Raw genomic sequence first — 22,501 nt, forward strand, 5'->3', positions numbered from 1 at the left:
CATGGCAGGGTGTTTTAGGTCAGCTGTAGGAAGGAAAGAAAACTCTTTCCTCCCTGTGAGAGAATCTTGTTTCATAAACCAGCAGGCTTTGTTGCCTTTGGAAGGAATGTTGCTCCTTCCCAAACATTGTAGGGGAAGATGTTAAAAGATGCTCCTTTTTATGCAGAAATCCTCCCAAATCTTTCTCTGATAGTGCAAGACTTGCAGCCTTATTCTAATGCCCTCTTTCTTCTTTCTTCTCTGTTTCCTCCTTCCCTCTGGGCCCATTTGTCCCCAAGCCCTCATGCAGCTCCCCTGTCTTCTTTGCCTCTGTTATAGTGTCTGCAGGGACTGTACAAGGCAGCCTGAGAAGTCTCTTGCTCTCCTCTCCTGTTGCTTCACCAGTCATTTTTATTTTTCAGTTAATCTAGTGCCCTTGCAGATGAAGATGTAATCACGGTTACCTCCCTGCAGACTTTCACTCCCTGTTGTGTCAGTCCTGTTGCCTGTAAAACCTCAGTGATATGCTGCAGGGTGGGAGCTGGAGCAAGGCAGGCAGGCTGAGTGACTCTGGGGCTCGAAGCTGGAAAACCATCTCAGGGTTGATAAAAGCAAAGAGATGTTTGAAACCTTCTCTGAGCTGTGAGGGATGACCTCGAGGGAAGGAGGTGGGGGTGACTCTGGGGAAGAGCAGTGCAGCTCCCCAAGCCACTTTCCCATAGGACTGGGGCACTCGGGGATGTGGCAGGGACGGGACCCCAGCCACCCATCGCTGCCAGCTCTGTCAGCATCTGCTGGCTGGCATGTTACATCAGGGCATGGATTGCTGGCACAGCCCATGTCATTCTTGTCACCAGAGCCCACTCAAACTGCTCAGCACCATCCTTGGGAGAGTTGGGGGTGGGGAGGATGAAATCACTTGGGGGCTGGGAGACAAATGGGCAGGATCACTTTTAACTAGCGTTTCAGAGGTGGGACACGGAGGAAGGAGCTCGGGAGGCATCAAGGGCATCACGGTTGCAGCAGCCCAGCACAGAGCAGCTGGAATGCAGTCTGGGTGTTGCTGAGGCTTCACCTGGCTGCCTGGGGTTTTTCCACCAAGTCTGGTATATTTAGACTGAAATCTCTTCAGGCTGGGACTGTCTCATTTTCTGTTTGGGTAGTAATTGGAGCAGGACTCTGAGCTGTAGCATTGATGAGTATTTGTATTCCCACAGCCCGAAATCCCCTGCTGCGGCCTTGTGCGATAAAGCGCAGATTGAATTAAGAGGATTTTCATTGTTGTTTTGTGTTTCTCTGCATGGGTTTTTGAAGAGTCCACAGTAATATAAAATCTTTATAAGTCTTTACTTGGAATAGAACTCACATTAGGTAGGACAAAAACACTACTCAAAACTGGTGGGGTTTTTTTTCCTGTTTTGATTATGCTAATTCTTGGAGAATGATTTTAAGCATCCTTTCAGTGCTTACCCTAATCAGGGGAAAAATGTTAGCACTTTTCTTACTTTGTCCTTCTTAGCCTGTATCAGAGGCCCTTGAAGAAAAAGTTTGTGCAGGGATTTCTGCCAGGGCCCTATCAGAAGTCCATTTATCTTGGTTTACACCAGTTGGAGCATTTTACCAGCAGTGTTGGAGTGTTCCCTTATGTAGGCACTGGTCCTGCTGCATTCCAGACTTGCTAATGACCCTGGAGCTTCTTTGCAGCTACTCCTGTCACGTGGCAGAGAGACTGCAGATGTCCTCAAGAAAGGTCACTCTTCCTTGCAGAAAAAAAATCCCTCCAGTCCCTCCTGCCCCCATCTATATGGGCCTATCCCACCTAAAAACAACTAAACATTTGCATTGCAGCTGACTCATCCTGACTGTGCCCGGTGAGGGCAGTGAAAGGTCTTTTTCCTGCTGTGCTTTTAGGAAGGGATTGTGCTGCATCTGAAGATATCTCTTGTCAGTAGCAAAAGCAAAACAGGTGAGATCAGGTGTCTGCTGCCTAAGGAAGTCATGTTGTTTAAGATTGCTTTCTAGTAGAAAATAGCCTTCAAAAGCTAACTCTTGCATTCCTCCTCATCTACAGAAGGTTGAGCATCTCAGGCAGTCTGTGCTGAACTTGGTGAACAAAGCAAGGATAAGCAGCTCAGGTCAGGAGTTTGGAAAGCAGAGTAGCAATACAGGAAGGACAGAAAAAAAACCCCATGGTAATTTGATCAGTTTACTTTTGAGCCTCAAGTCTGAATAAGCAAGCACATCCACACGGATATGCATTAGTTGCTTCTGCCTCTCCCAGCTTTTCTCTTGTGCTCTTAAACCTAAATAAATTAATCTGGCAGTTATTAAAAACATGAACTCCAAAGCACCAAGCAAATGAAAGGAAATCTCTGATCGGTTCCATTCTTGTTGGTCAGCTAGGACAGATGGATGGACAGACACACATGCACATGCAGGATGCATTCCTTTCTTAGCTGTTCTGGCACTTACACCAGTGCTGCTCAGAGGAGAATTTAGGTCAGACGAAAAGTTGCATGCCACAGGAGTAAATGGACACATTCACCTAACTAGGCATACAACCTTTCTAGTGTCCTGTCCTATGGCTCTTGTTACACAGAAGGGAGCAGATCTCAGTGGCTACGTGGAATTAACCTCTCAGCAGCTGAAATCATGGTTTCTGCAAAGTGCATTATCAGTTAATACCCATTCCTGGCATCATGGCAAGAAAGCAGACCACTCTTGCTAGATTTTGGTGTATTTGGGCTGCACATTGGTGTAGAGACCTATAGACCCCAGATTTTGGCTATGTAGGTCAGCATGGAATGCAGGTGAGCAGAAGGCCTCCTTGAGCAGTCTGGTTTGCAGCGTGTGTTGGCATACTGGTTCTGGGAAGGTTTTGTTACTCTGTAACTGAGTGTGCTGGGTCAGGGGCGAGAGCATGCATCTACTTTGGCTGAGTGACCTTGGGAGTGTGAATCTGCACACACCCTCACAAGACTGCGTAACAGACTGTGGGAACAGGGGTCTGTGAGCAGTGTTGTAATTAGAACAAGTTTTGCTCTGTAATAAATCCATTGTATATGAACAGATTTCCAGATGTTGGCACAGAATTGGGCATCGTGTTCATTAAAGCTGGCTGTCTGTGTGGCATTTGTGACTAGTGCATGGGACTTGCACTTAAATATATCTCACTAATTGTAGTTTTATCCCAGAATTGTCATGGCCAAACTGACTTTTTGGCTGTAGAGGTGCTCTTTTTCCACAGAGGAAGACATGATGGGTACTGTGAGCCCATCGTGTTTGCCTCTGTGGAAAAAGGTAAGTCCTGTTGCCACCACAGCTTGCTATGTTTCTCCATGGGCTCAGCTGCTATCAAACATTTACACTGCCTTTACCTCCCTTTCATTTGAGATGGTACCAATTATTGGTCACAGATCTGCTTTCTACTGCCAGGTGCTTTATAAGGAGCACTTCTGAAGGTGGTTTTTAAAGAGAAGAATCCCCTCTCTGACTTAAATGTGCATATGTTGCTGGCTGAAATAAACAAGTCACTAAAGAGATCGATCTGCAAAAGCTGACTGAGGTGGAATATTTGCCTAGGGCAAGTCAGGCTTTCTTCTTACTTTTGCTTGTTTTTTTCCCTTTTTCTCTTTCTTCCTTTCTGTTCAAGCCTTGCTGCCTCCTAGATGGAGGTCTGTGATTCAATGTCACTTGGCCTGAATGTCCTCTTTGGAAGCCAAGGCCCTTGTGAGATGTGTGGCCCTTGTCTGCTGTGCCTAGTGGGCTGCAGGAGCTCTCTTGAAGGTACTTTTTGTATCTGCACCTTTAATCCTTTGACCAACAGCAAGTTCATTATACTGTGGGCATGAAATCTGAGGCCTGGCATGGACCAGAAGGCTTTGGGATCTTTGCTGTGGAGTTGGTGGCACACAGTCAGCCCTTTTCTGGTAGCTTGGTAGCTTCTCTGCAAAGCCAGAGCAGAGGGGAAACATGCTGCTATGCACAAATATGCCTGGCACGTGTAGCTGAAACAGGAGCACAGGGACGAAACTTGGTGTTTAGTGAACTGAACCATAGCCTGAGAAAGCAGCTGGGGGCATCAGTGGGCCATCAGGGTGAAGAGCAGGGGAAGCTGGCTTTGCTCTCTGCTATGGGACAAATCCTAGCCAAGAGCAGAAAGGTGTCCTGTGCCTTGGAACATCAGACCCTTGGCTCTGACATTTGTCTGTGAGCAAATCCTGTGATGGCAGTTGAGGCCATCACCCTCCTGTACTGCTGAATCTGCTGTTGCCCTGCAGTCACCTCTTTTGTTGGCTTAAGCTATTGCACAGAGGGACTGTCGTATCATGTTCTGACATACCTTGGTGTTTCCACCTGAAGTGTGGAAAGACAGAGTGGCAGAGCCCAGCCACACCCTTCCCTGCTCAGGGAATGGTTGTATTCTGCGAGGTTCTTAGAAAAACCCAACCAAACCTAGCCACCTCCATATCTTTTTATTTGCAATTTTATTTTTCTTTCTGAAGCACAGTGAGAATGAGGTTTTCCGAGCATGACTTTGCCCTCTGCAGGACAAGGGGGAGGGTTTGGGTCAGACACTCCAGTTATCAATCTCTGCTCTTCCCTATTTGCCTTTTCCCTTGTGTAAACTTGAGGCATGAGGCTGCCAGAGGTGGTCACATGTCTGATATTTGTATTCATGAACACAGTCGTTAACATTTATTCTCCTGGGCTTTAATGTGCTATGCTTGGTTCTGTCTACGTGGGGCTTGCCTGCTGCAGTTGTAATATTCAACAGACACTGTAGGTAGAGGAAGGTCAGAAGCATCAACTTTCCATATAACCTTGACAGATTCAGCTGGTGAAAGTTACAGAATTGGATTATGGGATTTACAATGAAAAGATGGTTTAAGGGAGAAGATAAACTGCACTTGCTGTTTTCAAATGCTAGCATGGCTTAATAGCAATCGGGAGGGACACAACTGAGGGAGATAGAAGGCAGAAGACATATGTGAAGTTTTATTTTGTTTGTTTTTCTTTGGGTTTTTGTGGTTTTTTTAATACAGTATTTGTGCAGTATTGTTTCAGGGAGCTGGCATGGGCTTTTTTGTAATTTATTATAGAAGGAAAATCAATGACTTGCCAGTGTTTCTATCTTCCATGTAGAATTGATTTTTTTAACTTAGAAATAGTCCCACGTTGAGACCCACAGGAACATTGACATTGCTGGATGTCACCTACTCCACATTCTACTATGTACATGCAGTGGTTCCAGGGCTAAACATGCTCCTAAATGTGCTCTCTTTACTGGACACTAAATGTCTTCTTTTGAAGTTGTTATTGTCTGTGACCAGGCAGCTCTGTAAAATCCTACTTATCTTGGAGAGAGCCTGTTTTTGATACTGTATTGAAGAAGCCTGTTTTATTGTGCTTTTAACATTCCTGAACCTAGGAGAGAAGTGGAATAATACTTGGAAGACATTAAAAATACTCAGTTCAGAACTCTAAATGATGATACATCTACTCTGTTTAAACCTCATTTCAGATAACAGGTAACAGACTGATATGGTTCACAAATGTAGCATAATCAAAATGTATTGGTGGATACAAAAGAAAAGAGCTTGATGAAGTCTTTATTCCTGTCTTTTGTGGCATGGGATTGCTGTTATTGGAAGTAGTAATCTCTTAGATAAACATGTTTTTCTGCTCTGTGGCTCTACAACTCAAAAAATGTACTTTGACAGTGCTATACTTTTTTAATATATATTCTTGGGCTTGGTAAACCCTGTCCATTACTTGGAGCAAGGTAAAATGTTCCACAAACCAAAAACATTAAAATCAATATACTTTTTTTTTTTCATTGAGCATAACAGAGAGTGCCATTGGCCTCACAGAAGAGAGCTTGACAGGGAAACAGAGCTGGAAAGAGTTGTCAAGATGTAAAAATATAATGAAGGAGCTACAGGGCTTTTCCCCAACAAAATAACTGCTCTGAGTTTTTAAGAACCTTCAAGTACAACAAACAGCTTGGAATGAAAATCCTGCATGAAAGCAGGAGGACAGCCATGACCTCTTTGTGCTGTCCTGGGGAAACTCAGTGGAACATTGCTGTATTCAGCAATGTGCAAAACTTCACTCACAGCAGCCCTCCGCTTCCCTAATTGCCAGGTGAATAAGGATTTGGGAATTTAGGCTAGTGCCTGTGGCTGCTTAGAGTCTACTGGAATGCAGTAGTTGCATGTCCCCCCTGTTCCTAATTAAAATGTATTTTAAAATGTCAGGGTGATAGTACTTGAACTCTGTGGTAACAAGCCATCGTTTCTTTCTGGAGCTGGATTTGCCTGCCGAGGTCAGTGGTTTGAAGTGATTGGCAATGGCTGTGAGTGGCTGTCACCAGTTAAGGTGCTAACAGAAAAGGAGGTGAGAACATAGAAATGCTGCTTTCTGCTTTGTTTTTGTCTCTGCTCTGTTTTGAGCTGTGTAACAAAAACAAGCTTGACAAGCATTTTGAGGCTGCAAATTTTCAGTGAGTCCTAGATAAGCATGTTTGAGTTCCAGCAGAGCACATCTGATCTTGCAAACCCCCCTGTCCAAGTGCTTTGCACTTTTATACAGACCGTTTGAAAGGACTGGCGTGAGCAGTAGGGCTTGGCCACGCTGTGCATCTGTTTGTTCCTAGCATTTGCACCTGATCACTCTGTTACCCTGGCGCGAAGGAAGTGCTGTGATGTGCTCAGTGTACATTTTTAATATACTGGTGAAATTGTTCAGCTGCTAAACTGTTTGTGCCATGGGATGGGAAGCGTGTCCCCTGTTTGGGAAAAGTGCTGCTGTCCCTTATGTGCCTTTTGGTGGTGACCTGTCCAACTCTGCAATAAGGAGATGACGGAAGCCCTGTCAGCTTGGTCATGTGCCACAGGGGTTGGTCATTGTGTGTTGGTGGCAAGGGACAGCTTTTCAGTCCTGTGAGGGGAAAGAGCGATCAAGCACAGCACATCCCCTTGAGCCAGTGGCACACAGCACAGCCCCTACAGCTTGGTTTGTGTCTGTGGTAGAGGTTGGTTTTCATAGACACAGGCTGGAATGACAAAGAGATGGAAGTGTTATGGATCTTTAGCAGTGTTTGTTCAGCAGTCTCCTCAGCTGGCTGTAGGCAGCTTTTTTTCTGGACTTGAATACCTTTTGCAAAAATTATGCTGGCTTTTTTTACCTTCTGTGTCCTTCTTTCCCTCTTCCCCGCAAAGCAAAAATATCCCAGCAGAACAGTCACAGTGGGAGGCCGAAGAGCAGCATCAGTGTCTTAGAGCCAGGGATTGTTGTGTTGGCTTTCCTTCCTTGTGCATTTTTCTAACTCCTTGGACATAGAGCTAGACTCTACCTGGACTGAAGTGGTTGTGTTTCACTGACCTTCTCCTTTAAAGTTGCAGAGAGATATTTTGGGGTTTTTAAGCTCAAACATTGGTTGTCTTCCCAAGGCTCTGCCCCACAGCTGTAGGGAGAGGAAAACTTGGTAGACTGGCACTGTGCAAAATGCACCAGGAGCAGACTGGGACTGTGCAAAGTGTACCAGCCTCCCTTCAGTGGGGTGAACAGAGTGTCTGCTTGGTGTGCTTTCAAGGGTTTTCAAGCTGCCTTGCACTTGCATGTGCCACTGAGCTTTGCTTTGAGCTTTCAGTTCAAAAGGACCCAAAACTCTTGTTGTAGCTGCCAAATGCCACCTGCTTTAATTTAGAATCATGCAAAACATCAAGGTTCACTCATTTCAGTCAAAATCAAGTCTAGGTTTGCTCAGAAAGGGCTTGACCTAACATTCATTGAAGCCATGAAATTCAGTTTCTGTTTCAGTGACAAGCTGGGACTGTCTTGAGAGTGCTGGGAATGTTGATGGCTCTGGGAGCTTGTGAGAGCTGTTCTGGTTTTTCCACTGAAGCTGTATGGAAAGGCAGGTCTGACTCTTGTCTTCTGTACTCTGACAAAATACATGTCCCTATTCACCTGAGCAGCCCTGGGTCAGAGCTGACATGCTGCTGCTGCAGCTCAGAGCATTATTCAGAACAGCATAAAATCTGCAAACGATTCTGTAGTGACTGCAGGGGAGCTAAGTTGGGCCAAAATAACTCCTGGGGCATTTTTAGCAGTTTTCTTCTCATCTGTCTGTGTAGGCTCAGGTAGGTGACTCTTTATACTCAGAAGCAGGAATTTCAAAGTTAGGCAAAACTCATCCTAGAGGTACTGTAAAACCGTAGTTTGTGCTTTTTATGGGCTGTTAGAATTCTATTTCCAGCAAATTTTGTATTCATGAACTGTACACTTTCCTGGCTAGAACATGCATTTCACAGGGTCTGTATCATCTATAGCTGGAAACTAGCAGATTAACCTTAACTCTAGCATTTTTATTCACACATATTGAAATTGAAACTTCTGTATGGTGGGAAGTCTGTGCTGCATCCCTTGCCTTCAAGGCTGATTGCCATCTGGTAATGCTAACTAGAAGTTACATTTTGCTTTTTCTTTCCAGCTATGATCTGTTCACAGCAGGATCTTCACCATAACAGCAGTCTCTGGGCTCTCTGTAAATGGGTGTTACACCTGCATTTGAAAAATGTCAGCAGCCAGCTGTGCTGTATTTTTTATTGCTACTACAAGTAACTTTAGACCACAAGCTTCTTAGTACCCAATACTGTATAAGCAGGGCTGCTGGTGTGGGAGGGGATGCAAAGCACTGACTCTCCAGAATCCCAACATCTGTCCCAAAAGGAGCAGAAAAAGCAGTAGAACTGGAAAGGCTTTGAGATGGGTTATTTCAGAGGCAGAGAATGAGGTGCTGGCGTTAGGTTTAGGAGTCTTTGACGCAGCACAAATCCACTTCCAAACAAGGCAGGGAACAAAGCTAGGATAAACTTTTATGTGACTATCCACAACAGCTTAGAAAACTGCATTCAGTGGCAGTCTGGAAGGATGTGATTGGCAGGACTGTTCAGTTTTGTTTTGTTCTGATGGCTTGAATGATGAAATAGTGACTGTGCTTGTTAAATTGGTAGGGTGCTTTGAGCTGGGAGGAACTACAGATACTCTTCAAAGAACCAGATGTGGAGTTGCAGGTAGTCTTGACAGGTTGGAAAAGTAATCCATAAAAAGGCGAATGAGTTCAAATAAAAACAGTATGAAATACAGTGTTGGAGTGAATCAGCTGCCTCATACAGGGTGCAGCATAGCTGGGTCTGGAGTAGTTCTGGAAAAAGCTTGTTGAGAGTGAATCAAAGAATGTCATATTGTTAGTAGGAAAGAAAATGCCATACAGGAATGTGAAAGCAGCAGTGTCATCTGCAGGACATATGAAAAAATCTGTGTACCTGCATAGCACTGGTTGGGGGTTAGATGGAGCACAGTTCCCCTTGCAGGTACCCACAGCAGCAGGGACTGGAGGAGTAGCCTAAGGCAAAGCTCGGAGACTGTGCTGGGAGGGTTGGAAGAGGATGGTTTGCATAATCTAGAGCTGAGAGTTTTAAGGAAGGGGTGTAGATGTGACTACAGCCTTTAAGTATGGGTCCTTCCTCAAGGAGGAAGGGAATAATTCCTGTTATGGCCTAAACCAGAAGTTTTAGGTTTCTGTTGCAAGTAGAACAAAACTGCAATTGAAAATCAGCTGTGAGGAGACTTCTGTTGGAGTCTTGTGTCTGGGGAATACACAAGTAATGGGTACAAAGAAAGTAGGTGATCTATATGGGCAATGGGGGAATTTATCACCTTACTAGATCCTTCTAGACCTGCTTTTCAGGATCCTTCTAGGGGTCTAACAGCCTTTCATGAGAAGGTATTCAGGGAGTTACACTTTAAAACTTCTCTGTGAAAGTGAGCTGCTCCAACACTGCTAGGAGGAAAGCATTGCTCTTAAGTGGGAGTTACCTGATGTATTGGACCAGGGTCAATGTTCAAGGGAGGTTGCAGGGTTGCAGTTCTCACTGACTGAGTTGGCAGCATAATTTTGGAAATCTCATTAGCCTGTAGAAAGGAGTTGCATATAAAGGTGTGTTCAGGGCTGGCTTTGAACTGCAGCGAGTGACAGCTGGGCTGCATGAACACCTATCTGAGATGTAACACTCGCTAATGATCAGACTGACTTGTCAGCTCCAACTTCCTTTGTTTTCCTCCTTTTTTTTGAAAACATGCTATTTCCATGCTATTTGATGTTTGCCAGTGAAAGGCGTTTGATCCAGCAGTGAGAAGGACAGCTATCTCCCTTCCTCCAACGCAGCTCTCTACCTGTGTAGAAAGAGGAGCATGGTGCAGCACTGGAGGTGGCTGTACAAGCCATGCAGTGCACTGGAAGTGGCAGGTGAGCACTCAATTCAGCCAGCTTTCCGTGTGCTCAGCCCTGGAGCAGGCTGCTTAGGGACAAACTGCAGTGATCACAAAGCACTTGAGTAGAGGTGATGCTGTCCTGAAAGGGTAACTTTGAAGCTGCAAGTCCTAAATAGGAGGGGTGAAGGAGTTGGAGCTTGGGGACCAGGTACCAACAACTCTGCTTCCCAGGACCTCTCTTTTCTTACAGAGCAGATGGCAGTAGGGGTAGACCTGAAGCAGCATGTGCTGCTCAGGATATGTTCTTAGTTGTGCTGCATGGACACGGGGATGCAACCCTTTTTATCTCCCACTGTTGCAGGAGAGTTCATGCTCTATGGCATGAATTTGCTGCCTGCCCTGCAAATGAGAGGCAGATACCATGGTGTTTGAGGTTGAGGTATTGTGTAGGAGAAAGCCATGCAAGGCTGTGGCAGGAGCAAGGATCCAAGGCCAGGAGAGAGCCTTTTATGTGCATGTGGTGAGTGGGATGGAAAGCAGAGAGCGTTTCATGCCTCAGCACTGGAGCAACAGGCACTGAGTAAGCAGGGCCAGCACATCTCTGAATATGCCTCCCCACTGAGTTCCTCTTGGGGAGGTGGAAATCTGCTGCTTCATGCAGAGAAAAGTTATGTAGACAAGCTGTGTTTTGGTGCCTGGTTTTGTGCAAAACATGGAAATCCTTTCCTGCCTGGTCTCTTTTCATTCTTTTTGCTGTCAGTCATCGCATATATCATCAGTGTCTGTGGAAAAGACTGCACAGTCAGGGCACCAACCTACTGCAGCCTCCAGTGTGTGAGAAGCCGCATTAGCTTGAAGATTTTCACATGAGAACTGCTCATGACTGAGAGACATAGTGTGCAGTCATTAAAACCAGAAATGTGTGTCTGGAACCCTTCAATGATGTCCGGGATTAAAGAGACCGTAACAAACTGCATTACTGGTGCACATGTGAGCAAGCGTTGGGGTTTGTGCTGAGAGCCTTGTTTCTGCAGCACACTCCAACTCACTTCAGCAGCCAGGGAGGAGAGAATTTGTGCAACATGCTTAGGGAAGGTTCATCCAGCCTGGTGCAGTACCCAGAATGCTCTTACTTGCATCCCTCTGAGCTGCGACGCACATGACAAAGTGCAAACTCCACATAGCCAGGTGTAATGCAGGTTTTTCTACTGGATTTCAGTGTGCTGCCATCAGTGCTGCACTCCAAACAGCTGGCTTTGTTGCAGTGCAAGCTGCTGTCACGTTTGCTGGTGTCAGATGCCAGCCATTTACAGTATACGCCATCACAGCATGACTTAAGTTGGCAACACAGAGTCAGTCACATGCCAGCAGCCTACTGTAAGGGTGGGGGAGTGTGTGGGAAGAAATGGGGAGAAGATACTCTTATAAAATCCTTTAATGATTTATTTTTAATATCCATTTTTCAAGCCTATGAAAGTGCAATCCATATGATTTTCCCTCCTGGCTGTAGTTGGCAAAGAAGCAGATGAATATGGTCTTTCAGATTCCTTCCATTTTGCGAGGAGCCAGAAAACACAGCTATATTTAGCATGTTACCAAGGCCAGCAGCAGTCTGTTACTGGGTGGTGATTCCCTGGCTGCAGGCTTTTGTGCTACCCGGGACAGGGTGGGAATGCACCTGTCGTGAAGTCAGTACTCAGGCTAAATTGACAGCAGCAAGTTTCAAATTTCCAGTTACAGGAGGATGGCTGCACTGGTGGCAGCAGCCTCAAGATACTGCTTACTAGCACAGAGCAGTCTCTGAGCACCGGGCCCGTACCAACATGTGCAGTGGCCACTCCAGGTGCTGTAATGGTGCTTTTTGGTGCAACACTCAGCTTCGAGAATGTCTCAGTTGGTCTTCTGTGCACAACCCTGTAACTGTCCTGTGCCCTATGCTGAGCTTTCGATATGCTGGAGCCACAGCTAGTCCCTGCAGGAAAACTGTGCCTTGTAACATAAATATGCTCATCTAAAACTGGAGGCCTAACTCCTGTTGTATTTTCTCATGTTGTATTCCCAGGCCACACAGGTATAAAATGGAGTTGTCCTTAGTTATCCCCAGTCCAGTATTCACACAGCAGATTTGCTACCAGTTCCCTGTTGCTTTCCCTGCTGTGTTGCAGCTGGTACTGAGGAGTTAAAAATGGCAGTTCCCTTGTCCTTCTGGCAGCTTTTGTAGAGCTGAAATTGGTCTTGAAGGTTGTGTGCATTTCTGGGAAGTACCAAGAACTGTGGGGGGTTGTGGTTGAAGGGTAGAAGAAGGGCTCGCCTCTACCAGTGTTGGAGTTCTAGTGGTGCCCATCACTATAGAGTGAGACATCTTGAAAGTTGTTACCTAGCAAGATGTCTAAACTGGGAACATTTTGTGTCCCTCTGTCACATCACCAGTTCCTAAAATTCATTGTCTGAGAGATGAAGAACTTACTGTGGTGCTGGAGAGGGCAGCTCAGCTCTGCTGTGGCTTCCAATACACACTCCAGTGAAACACAGTGGCTGGTGTTGCTCAGTATCAAAACGTTGGTGTGGAGGAGTTAGACCAAAGACATAGATCTGAATCTGAGTGTAGCAGTGATTTAGTCTTTTTGAGCCCTCAGAGGCCTGACTGACAGCATTTCACAGCCTTTGCTCTGCAGCAGCATCTGCACAGCTCTGTTTCTTAAAAATGTGTGTCCTTGAAACCAGTAGCACTGTGTGGGCACTGGTTTCAGCTTACAGACTCTGTTTGCAAAACCAACGCCTTGTGCTGTGTAGTGGTTTTTTATTGGTAGTAAAAATATTGTGTTTGTAGAACCCCCTGTTGGAATTAAAGAAACTGCTTTGAGGAAAAAAAAAGTAGAACAAAGCTTTACACCAAGCTGGGGTTGCTGGTATCAATGATATTCACAATTTCATTTGAAATAGCAAAGTCCTCAAGTTGAAGTCAACTGTGTAAGTATTGTTTACAAAAAATAGTAGTTCTTTTTTTCATCTTCTCCATTCCTGCAGTGTAGAAACATCCACACAGATTTATTCCAAATTTGGTAGAAATAAGTGTTTCCCCAACCCAAAGCACTTGTGCCAAGTTACAGTCAGGAGGAATTTCTAAGGCTGATGTGTAAGCCTGTGGAGGCTGGATATTAGAATTGAGCAGCTGATTGGCCATGGGCAGCCTGTAGTTCCATGGGGTCTGCTCCCCACCTCTGGTCAGCAGCAGCAGCCCTGCAGGAGCTGTGGAGTTGGGACACTGCAGGTGTGCTCTGAGGCTGAACCCTGGCTGGGTCCCAGGTGGTGGGAAAAGGCTGTCGAGAGGCCTGGTGTGGTGCAGCATGAGCAGTATGACCCAAACGTGCCCAGTGCTGGTGAGTGTTCTCCTTGCACATGAAGGCATTTATTTCCTTTGTGGTGGCACTGGTGTCTAAGCACCAGCCAGCTGCCATTTTACCCTCACTTCACACAGATGTGAGAAAGTGTCTGGTGATGGAAGATTTGTGTCCTCAGGGCCTGTGAGCAATTATCTCACTGCTGGGGATCTGGACTGTTGGATTGCTGAGAAGCCAAAACAATAGCACTATAAAGCCTGTTTCATTTTGAGTTGGGTTGTTGGGAGCTACTGAGCTCTTTCAGGAGCAGGACAGAGAGTTTCATTCCACCAAGCCAGACTGCTAAATTTTGGAAGTGTTTTTTTCCTGTCCCACTGGCTTTAGCCCACCACTTCTTGCATTTAATTATTTGCCTTTTGTTTGACTCTGATCTCCTCAGAGCGGGTAAGAGAGGAGCCTGTTCCCATGGCACCTGTCAAACAGCCCCTTTTAAGCTGCAGTCAAGCTCTGCAGCCCTCTCCCCAGTGATGCTGTTATCCCCATCAGGAAGGGGAGCAGAGTAAAGCTTGGAATTCTCGGGCTGCTCTACAGGAGCCTGGCTGGAGATTCAAAACCAGCCCCTGCAGTGGGTCCCGGTGTTGACTGAGCCTTGGGTGAGTGGTATGTGACAGTGTGTCCTTGTGGACCTGTATGGGGTTACTCTCCTTCTGCAGGTGTTCCTGCTAACAGGGGCAGGTATGTGGGGTCATCTGATGAGCCCGTTTTGGAAAGCAAATTTTATTACATTGAGACTGAGGACTCTGTGTCTAGCGCTTTACGACTGTGCCTGGGACAGGCTGGGTAATGGATGGTCCTGTGCCTTTGCTGGCTGCAGAAACCATTATTAACTATCTGTCATGGAACAGCGCTGGGGCCTCCAGGTCTGGCCTTATTTTAATAGGCTTTGAATAGGTCAAAAGAGTTTGTTCCTCAAAAAACTCACCATTTTTACATAAAGTTACATTAAGTATTTTATGTTTTCTGTATGCCTTTTGTTTCTTGAGGAAGAAATTCAAAAAGAAAGGAGGGAGAGAAAAAACTTATTTTTCAAGAACTATTTTACCTTAATGACAACATTTGTTACTAGCTTTCTTATTTAGTTGATGTATTGATATTTATCTCCTGATGTCTACTTGCTAACACTATTAAAGTAAGGCACAGTTTATATATGTTTTTTAAGTGATGATCTCAGTTGATTTGCAGGGATAACATTAGTGATCTCTTGCTTTTTAGGAGCCACTGGCATGGCCAGTGCTTGTTTATTGCAGGGGGGAAGGAGTCAATGATGCAACATATCACTTTTGACAAATGAAAGCATGAAGGGAGAAAATCATTTCAGTTCTTTCTCCTGTGCATGCCAGCTCTCAGCATCTCAGGGTACCTGCATGTTGTGAATCAGAGGTGCTTACAGAGCTCTTAAAGTCCTCTTAAAGTTTTATCCAGTGGAGCTGGGGAAGTGGTGGAGACAGTTTTGTTTCTTGCTATCTGGTTATCAGGGCCAGTTAAATGGTCTGGTGTTGGGAAGGAGGAGAAAAGCAACCCACACAAGAAAACAGGGAATTTTTGTTATTGTTTCTGGAATTATTGCCAGTAGCTTCTGAAAATATTGATGTTTGTGTTAGACTGTTTGGGGCTTTTTCTTACAACAATCACTTTAACATCAGGAAGCCTGACTTTCTCGTTTAGCTTCATAGTATTCAGTTAGTATTACTGCAGGAGAAGTCACGTTGCTCTTCTCTTCACCTACTATAGAAAAAACACAAAAGAGGCACAGTAGCTACCAAGCTGCCTCCTCCTCGATGATTGTGTTGTTCCAGTAACCCAAACAATCCTTAATTAAATTTCTCTGGCTGCCCTAGGTGCTACATTCACTGAAATGCTGTTCCATTGTGTTTTTTAGGGCCGGTGTACCCGAGAGAACTGCAAATATCTCCACCCTCCCCCACATTTAAAAACACAACTTGAAATAAATGGACGCAACAACCTGATCCAGCAGAAGACGGCCGCAGCCATGTTTGCTCAGCAGATGCAGTTCATGCTACCGGGCGCACAGCTACAGCCAATTGTGAGTTACAGCCGTGGCCCCATCGGGTTCACACTGCTCCCTGCTCCTCCCCTGTTTGTTCATGGAGGCCCCAGCCCTGTGCCTGAGCTCAGGCCATTGTCTGTGCTGCACAGAACTCCACAGAATCTTCCAGAGGAGTGTCTGATGCTACCTTTGCATCTCCTTGCAAGCTGTGTCTCTCTTTTCCTCTGGTAACTGAGGAGCTGTGAGGCTCAGGGCTTCAAGTGGAAGGGTCTTAACACCAGGTGCTTATTTGACCAGTTGATTGATGTACATGCCAGAAGTTCTGAGTGGCTCAATTCTAGTGGATCCTGGTTTCGGATGGTTGTTTTGCACTGAGATGATGCTGACTCTCTTGCCCTAGATGTGTTGCATTGTTGGACTAAAACTGGGGAAGGTGAATCCTACCTAGACTTTAATCCTTTTTAATGTCTGGGGATGAGACCCATTTCACTGCAGTTGTCCCAGCAGAGAGTTGTGCTAATGTCACAACCCTATCACTTGTTTTTCACAGTAATACTTACTTAGAGTAAGAGCATTAAAGATTTGCTTCTCTTCAGGTAGGAAAGGAAGCCTGTGGGAAATAGGTGTTTGCAGAGCAGGTAGTTCAGAGAAGCCTTCACTGCCTGTCCCTACTTTTTGCTTGTCAGTTAAAACAGGTTTCAGGCTGGAGAACCCTGTCACACCAGGGAGAGGATGGCTTTTGTCTGCTGGTTAATGTATCTGGGAGGGGATGACATTTGTCAGCTGAGTTTTAGTCTGTCACAGTGTATATTTTAAGGACAGTCAAAGGTATTGAAGCAGCTCTTCAATGCTGATGCAAATAGTGTGCACTGAGAGTTAATTACGAGTTCTCAGTTTAAAGTTGGGACTGAGTATCTTTCCTGGGACAATGTGTGCTGTAGTGTGCTGTATTTGGGTGAGTCCTTGTGCTATGCCACATGGGGGAGGACTGGCCAAATCCTTCAGACAAGCTCTTCTAGTCTGAAGGTGTCAAGTCTGTGAACCAGCCTGAACTTGACCTCCTGGTGTCTCACCTACAGTCCCTGGCCTCTCTGCCCATACAGAACACAGCAAGTGTCACCCCACCTTTGAAAAGCTCAAATGTTTCTGGTTTATTCTCACCAGAGAACAGTGAAAGATTCCTCCTCATTGGAGGCTGTTGTGATGTTTGGTGTAAGAGCTTGTGATGGAGGTTTCCCTGTTTCAGCAGGGAAAGCTAGCCAGTGTCCCTTCGTGGTGGTGGTCTGCCACCAATCTGGGCCATTTCCTCAGTCTGGCATATTCCCGCTGTGTTTTGGGGGCTTTTCCATGTTTGCCATCACTCTGATCATCCTGTGTGTCTCCTATCTTGGCCCTGCCCTATAAGCTAGAAAAATGTTTTTTATTCTTCCCGTTTTGAAGATGGAAAGGTGAGACAGAAGAGAAAGTTGTCCACAGAAAAGGTCTTTAGTTGTGCTGTGCCTGGGCTCTTATCTGCTGTAATCTTGCACCTCTTTTTTGTGGAGCTTGAAAGTATGTCCACATCAGAAGGAAATCCTGAATTCTCACAAAATAGTGGCATTGGTTTCCAAGCCCTGTACCAGAAGCAAACCCTTCCTATTTGAACTTTTCCTCTGTGGGGAATTCACATTGGATACACTTTGGCTGGCTGTTCAAAGCATCTCTGGGATTTCCTCTTTGGCAAGTTCCCATCTTCCCACTTTGCAATCTTGTAGGTCCAGTATGCACCTAAATTTTACTCCTGCCTTTTAAATTGCTGCTGAGACTGCATGAGTTGGTTTGTCTGATTAGTCCTCTCATTTCAGAGGTAACCTTATCTGATGAGAAAGGCCTCTGGTTTCTAAATTGTGCCATGAGGGAGACATGGGCAAAGAAGAAAAATAAAAATTTCTTCTGCAGTGACTGCTCACTTCATGCATTCCCACACTTTACTCAGACTAAATAAGCTCATGGTCTGATTCCTGTGGTCCAACTTGCTCCACACCAATTTCAGGACAAACAAGAGATTGCTCTTTCAGTTGCCTTTGATTTCCCAAAGACTCTGTCAGTGGAAGCTGGCTTTGAGAATTTTTTTTCTCTCTAAATGAGAAGGGTGGGGCCTCCTTCTGGGTACACATGAAATTGTCGAAGCAGAAAGTATTGTATCTGATGCAGCAGCAGAACAAATCCCATGTGATCAGAAAACTGATCAACAGGATGCCTGCATAATTGGGATGCTTGCCAGAGATGAGATTTGAAACAGCATGCTTAATAGCTCCAAACAATAGCTAAATGGTTAGACGTTTTAAAGTGCAGTTTCACCAGAAAAGCTACCAAGTTAAAAAAACCAAAACAAACCACCATCAAAAATCCCCACCAAATCCAAACCAGCACCTGACATAGCAGCTCTTCACTAGGCTTCCTGAAATGGTGTCTGTCTATGAGCTGGGCTCTGGCATTGATAGGAAGAGCTACTTTAGAAATGTTATGTCTGGTTTCTCAGATGTGGTCACTTTTTGTCCTATGTGTGCCAGTGCAAGACCACCCCAAAACTGCTGCACCTTAGGCCTAGTCCCCACCCTCTCCATCATGCTTTATCCCTTTGCAGCAGTGTGGGACAGACTCTTGGAGCTGACCATGGAGGTGCTTCAGCCCAGGGTCCAAGTGACGTGCTGGAGCAGGGCACTGGTTTGCCCAGTGCTTCCCTGTTAGTGCCTGAACAACAAGCTGTTCATGGAGTATGGCAGTGGTGACACACCTGCCACCACTCCTGCCCAGCAGCTGCTTCTGCTGCTGCTTAGGGAACCTGTTTCCTCTCTTTGTTTCCAAACTCTTTGTCTTTTCTTTATGTCAAGGTCTTTGTAGACAGGACTGTCATGTTAGTTCTGAGTCACCCATGTCCCTGAGGACAGCCCAGACTTCAACTCAGCCGTTTGTCCCCTCCTGGGGCAGCAGGATCCTGCTGCCACTCCATAGTGCTGATGGAGGGGTTAAAGCAGAGGGTGAGCAACTTGCTTGGCCAGTGGTGCTTGGGGCAAGTGTTGGAGCCAATTTCAACAGGTGCTTTGCATTTGTTCCATGCAGCAAAAACCTGATGTATATCTCAGCCTCTAGTCAAAGGCACTCTAGGAATGAATAAACACACATCCCCTGGCCCACCCAGGAGCTGGTATCTGCCAAGAGACAATGCTGTGGGGTGTTACCACCTGTCTTTTACACTGCAGCAGCACACAAATGAGAGATCCTTTGAGCTAGGAGTGTGTCTTTGCAGTCTGGTTGGAGAAATGAGCATCTGTGGTTGTAGGTGGCTGCATGCTTTGGCCCACTGGATTCTCTCCAGCATGCTCAGTCTTCATGTTAGAGGGTGATTTTGCAGCCAGTCAGCCCCATGCATTTACATTGGAGGGCACACAGATTTTTGGGTTTTCTGACAGCATCGATTATGTTTTTAATATCAAGGTTTTCAGTCTTGTCAGTATGCGATCTTTATGTTCAGTTTCTATCACCAGACTACGAGCTGCCATTGTTTCTTGTGTGCTTTCCTTATATAGCTGCTTAGCAGTCACCTGTCTCCCCTCCTTCAGGCGATCAACACCTCTGTATTTACAGTGGGCCTCTCATTTTCAGGCTTTCCCTTTTTAGTGACTGAGGTAACTCAGAATCAACACTTCCTGGCTGAGACAGTGCTTGTGTTTGACAAAACACCAACCGCTCCTCTGCCTTCCTCTTCACACCCACTCTGTGTTTCTTCTCTAGCTTTAGCACAATTTCTGCTAGCCAAATCGAATGCAACTTCTAGATTGTTCACAAAATCAGCTGTTCCAGGTTCTGTCATCACCACTGGTGACAAATGTCCCTCCCTGGGACGGTTCTCTCTCTGCTCACAGCTTCAACCCAGCCTCCATGCTTGAGGTCTGCAAGGAGCTCAGAGCTGTCAAAATCTTTGGCACCCCTCCCCCTGAGATGTGTTCTCACAACAGCCATTTCAGCTTTTTAAAATCATTACTATTCTTACAAGCATTTTCATAATCAGTAAACCAGTCTTGTGAGCTGCTACCAGCCTGAACCCTTTGCTGCTGCACTGTAACTGTTTCCCTCTGCACAGGAGTAACTGGTACTGTCTCTATGCTATGATTTATAAAAGTTAATTTGCAAGGAAACCTATCTCTGTATTTCCTGAATTAGCAAGAGCTTTAAGGGGGCAGCAGGAGGAAATGCTGATACTTTCGATCCCTCTGTTTTGCCCTAGAACACACCAGCAATTAAGATGACAGTTTGGGGTTTTAGTGTACAGCCATAATATTGCTCTGTCAGGTCTCCTGTCCTTCCCTATCTCTTCCTCCCACAGTGTCATATCAGGAGCATGATGCCATTCGTTCTGGGGTATCCCTTGGGTCAGTTGGGGTCAGCTGTCATCTGTCCCCTCCCAACCCTGTGTGCCACCCTCCACAGTCAACTCGCTGGTTGGGTAGTGTGAGAGGCAGAAAAACCCTTGACCCAGTGTAAGCACTGCTCAGAAACAAGAAAAACATCCCTGAATTATCTGTACTGTTTCCAGTACAAATCAAAACCACAGCTCTACACCAGCTACTGGAGAGAAAATTAACTTTATCCCAGCCAAAAGCAGCACAGCTGTCACAATAGGTGCACAGGAGGCATGTTAAGGATGGGCTGTTTGGAGTAAAAATTACATTTGGGTTCTGGCTGCAAGGAGGAAATTTGCTCACATTCCCTGAGGATGTGGGGGACCTGCACAGACGTAGAGGAAAGAATTGACTGGCAGCATCCCTCTTACTGGTACTGATGCATGAGCCAGACTGGCAGCCGGGTCTGGCAGTGAGCACAGCCCATCTTTTCCCCTCATCAGCCACAATAAATACAGAGCTCCCTGGTGCCAGCTCACAAAGCCATAGTTCTCAGAGTGCTTCGTGCACTCCAGACTTTAAACTCCAGCTCTGGTAGGTTTAATATGTTGAGTGAGGTCTGCTCGTTCCCTGGCTGTGCACCCGCTTGGCTGTGAGCGTCAGCCCCGGCCTGCGGGCAGGGTGTGGAGCACAACTGTCACTTCTAGTCAGGGAAGCAGGCACATGGTGCAGGCAGGCAGAAGGAGCGCTTGTGAAACCTTGGGAACGCAGCAGCAGATGTCAGGGCACGGAAAGGGGTGAACAAACAGCAGCAGCAATAAAAACTCATCCTGCTCCTACAAGCATCAGTCTGCAGGTCTCCAGTATCGCAAGTGGATCGTTGTACTCCGTTGTTCCTCATGCACATCTTTTCTCCACTCACTTCAGCTTGGGTTTGGGTCCATTTAGCCCTTGTTTATTGCTTGCAGTGAGAAGAGGGACTGCTTTTGAGAGAGATGGGGATTGTGTTTCAGGGAGCAGGTCCTGCTTCCACCTTTGTAGTGGACCCCTTTCACTCTTTGATGAGGAGGCTGGTATATCATCTCTTAGTGAATGTTTCAGGTGACTTCACTCCATGTGAGGTGTTGCAGGCCCCTAGAATTCCTCCTTCAAATTCCTCCTTCAGCAGTGGGAGGAACATCTTCCCTTTGTCTCAGAAACCAGCAAGGTCCTTGGCCTGGCTGCTGGCTATGTTTGAACCCAAGCAGGAGAATCTCGCTTTAAAGGATCTCTTGGTATTTTGGAGCAATGTTTGTGCCACAGCTGCTCAGTTAGAATACTTCTGCTGTATTAGATGCTGAAAAAGATGGAGTGGGTTTGCCCACACAATTGTGCAAACCACTTGTACTGCAAGGTTTGGACTACTGTGGGTACATAAAACAAATACTGACAACATGTCAGGCCCCATTATAAGCTGTGCAGACTGGCCAGGTAGGAGAAACTCCTTAAAATAGCATTTATGGTGCAAATGGTGACAGAAGTTCAGCAGATACCACTGTAATTACTGTTACTCGCACAAAAGAAAACAGTCTAATAGATACTGCCTTCTCACAAAAGTGTTCAGGGAGTCACAGCTTAGAAAATCATAAAGAGCTTTTCTAGCAGCAAAAGGTGTAAAATGTCTGGGAGCTACAGCGAATTGAAAGAGAAAAGGAAATTATTTAATAAAGGGCTGTGGAGTGGGAGATCTCTGCCTTTAGTGGCTGAAGTCTCCCAACAGCTGAAGCAGTGCTTGACTAAGGCTCACAAGAAGGAAAATTGGAAATCCCTCCCAGAAGGAGAATTATTTGGTTCTGCTACACTTAAAGCATGCAGCACCACTGATGCAGGAAGCTGTGTCTCCTCACTGAGGAGGAGAAAATGGGATATATTCTGTCAATGATTCCCTTTCCCATCAGCTCGAGAGCAGCTTGCTGTCACTGACCTTAGGAGGGGGCATTATTGAGCTAAAGCTGGGTTAGGACAGTTGGCTGGTTACTGTGGGTTAATTTTTTCCACATCTCAACAAGCAAAGTATGAAAGTACCAGGATGCAGTGGCTCTTGAGAAACACACTGTCCATATGTGGTTTCTTTTAGAAGTTCACAGGACTAGAAGTACCAAAACAGAAGAAAGGAGGGAATGATGTGTATGGCCAAAAAACTGCCCCAGGCCATTGTGTAGGCGCACTTGTATTTATTGCCAAGTAGAGGCTATGGCTCCCACGGATGGTATCATAGACACCTGCCAATGTGAGCAACTTTAACTGGAACCCAGAGTTCACAGTGAAGCAAGTGACAGGAGGGAAAATAAAGATGGTGGCAAGTTTCAGCCTGCTTTCCCTGGGGGGTGCTTGAGCCCCTGCTACAGGAGCAGAAGTGCTGCCATGCCTGCTCACATCTTCAGTGGAGGCAGGTGGAGTTTTTCATCAGC

General features: G+C 45.9%; 1 protein-coding gene across 12 annotated transcripts in view; it reads left to right on the forward strand.

Annotated features, from left to right (window-relative positions):
- LOC134564799 (muscleblind-like protein 3) overlaps nt 1–22,501 on the forward strand; it is a 92,028-nt gene that overhangs the window by 43,614 nt on the left and 25,913 nt on the right. For all 12 annotated transcript variants that reach the window (XR_010083655.1, XM_063423999.1, XM_063423995.1 and 9 more), the window contains one exon: nt 15,541–15,705. Coding sequence is in view for 11 of the 12 variants with exons in the window: in XM_063423999.1 (XP_063280069.1) it covers nt 15,541–15,705 (165 nt within the window). In the remaining variant the exon portion in view is untranslated. The remainder of the gene's footprint in view (nt 1–15,540; nt 15,706–22,501) is intronic.

Source organism: Prinia subflava, chromosome Z (assembly GCF_021018805.1).
Source record: "Prinia subflava isolate CZ2003 ecotype Zambia chromosome Z, Cam_Psub_1.2, whole genome shotgun sequence".
Classification (NCBI taxonomy): Eukaryota; Metazoa; Chordata; class Aves; order Passeriformes; family Cisticolidae; genus Prinia; species Prinia subflava.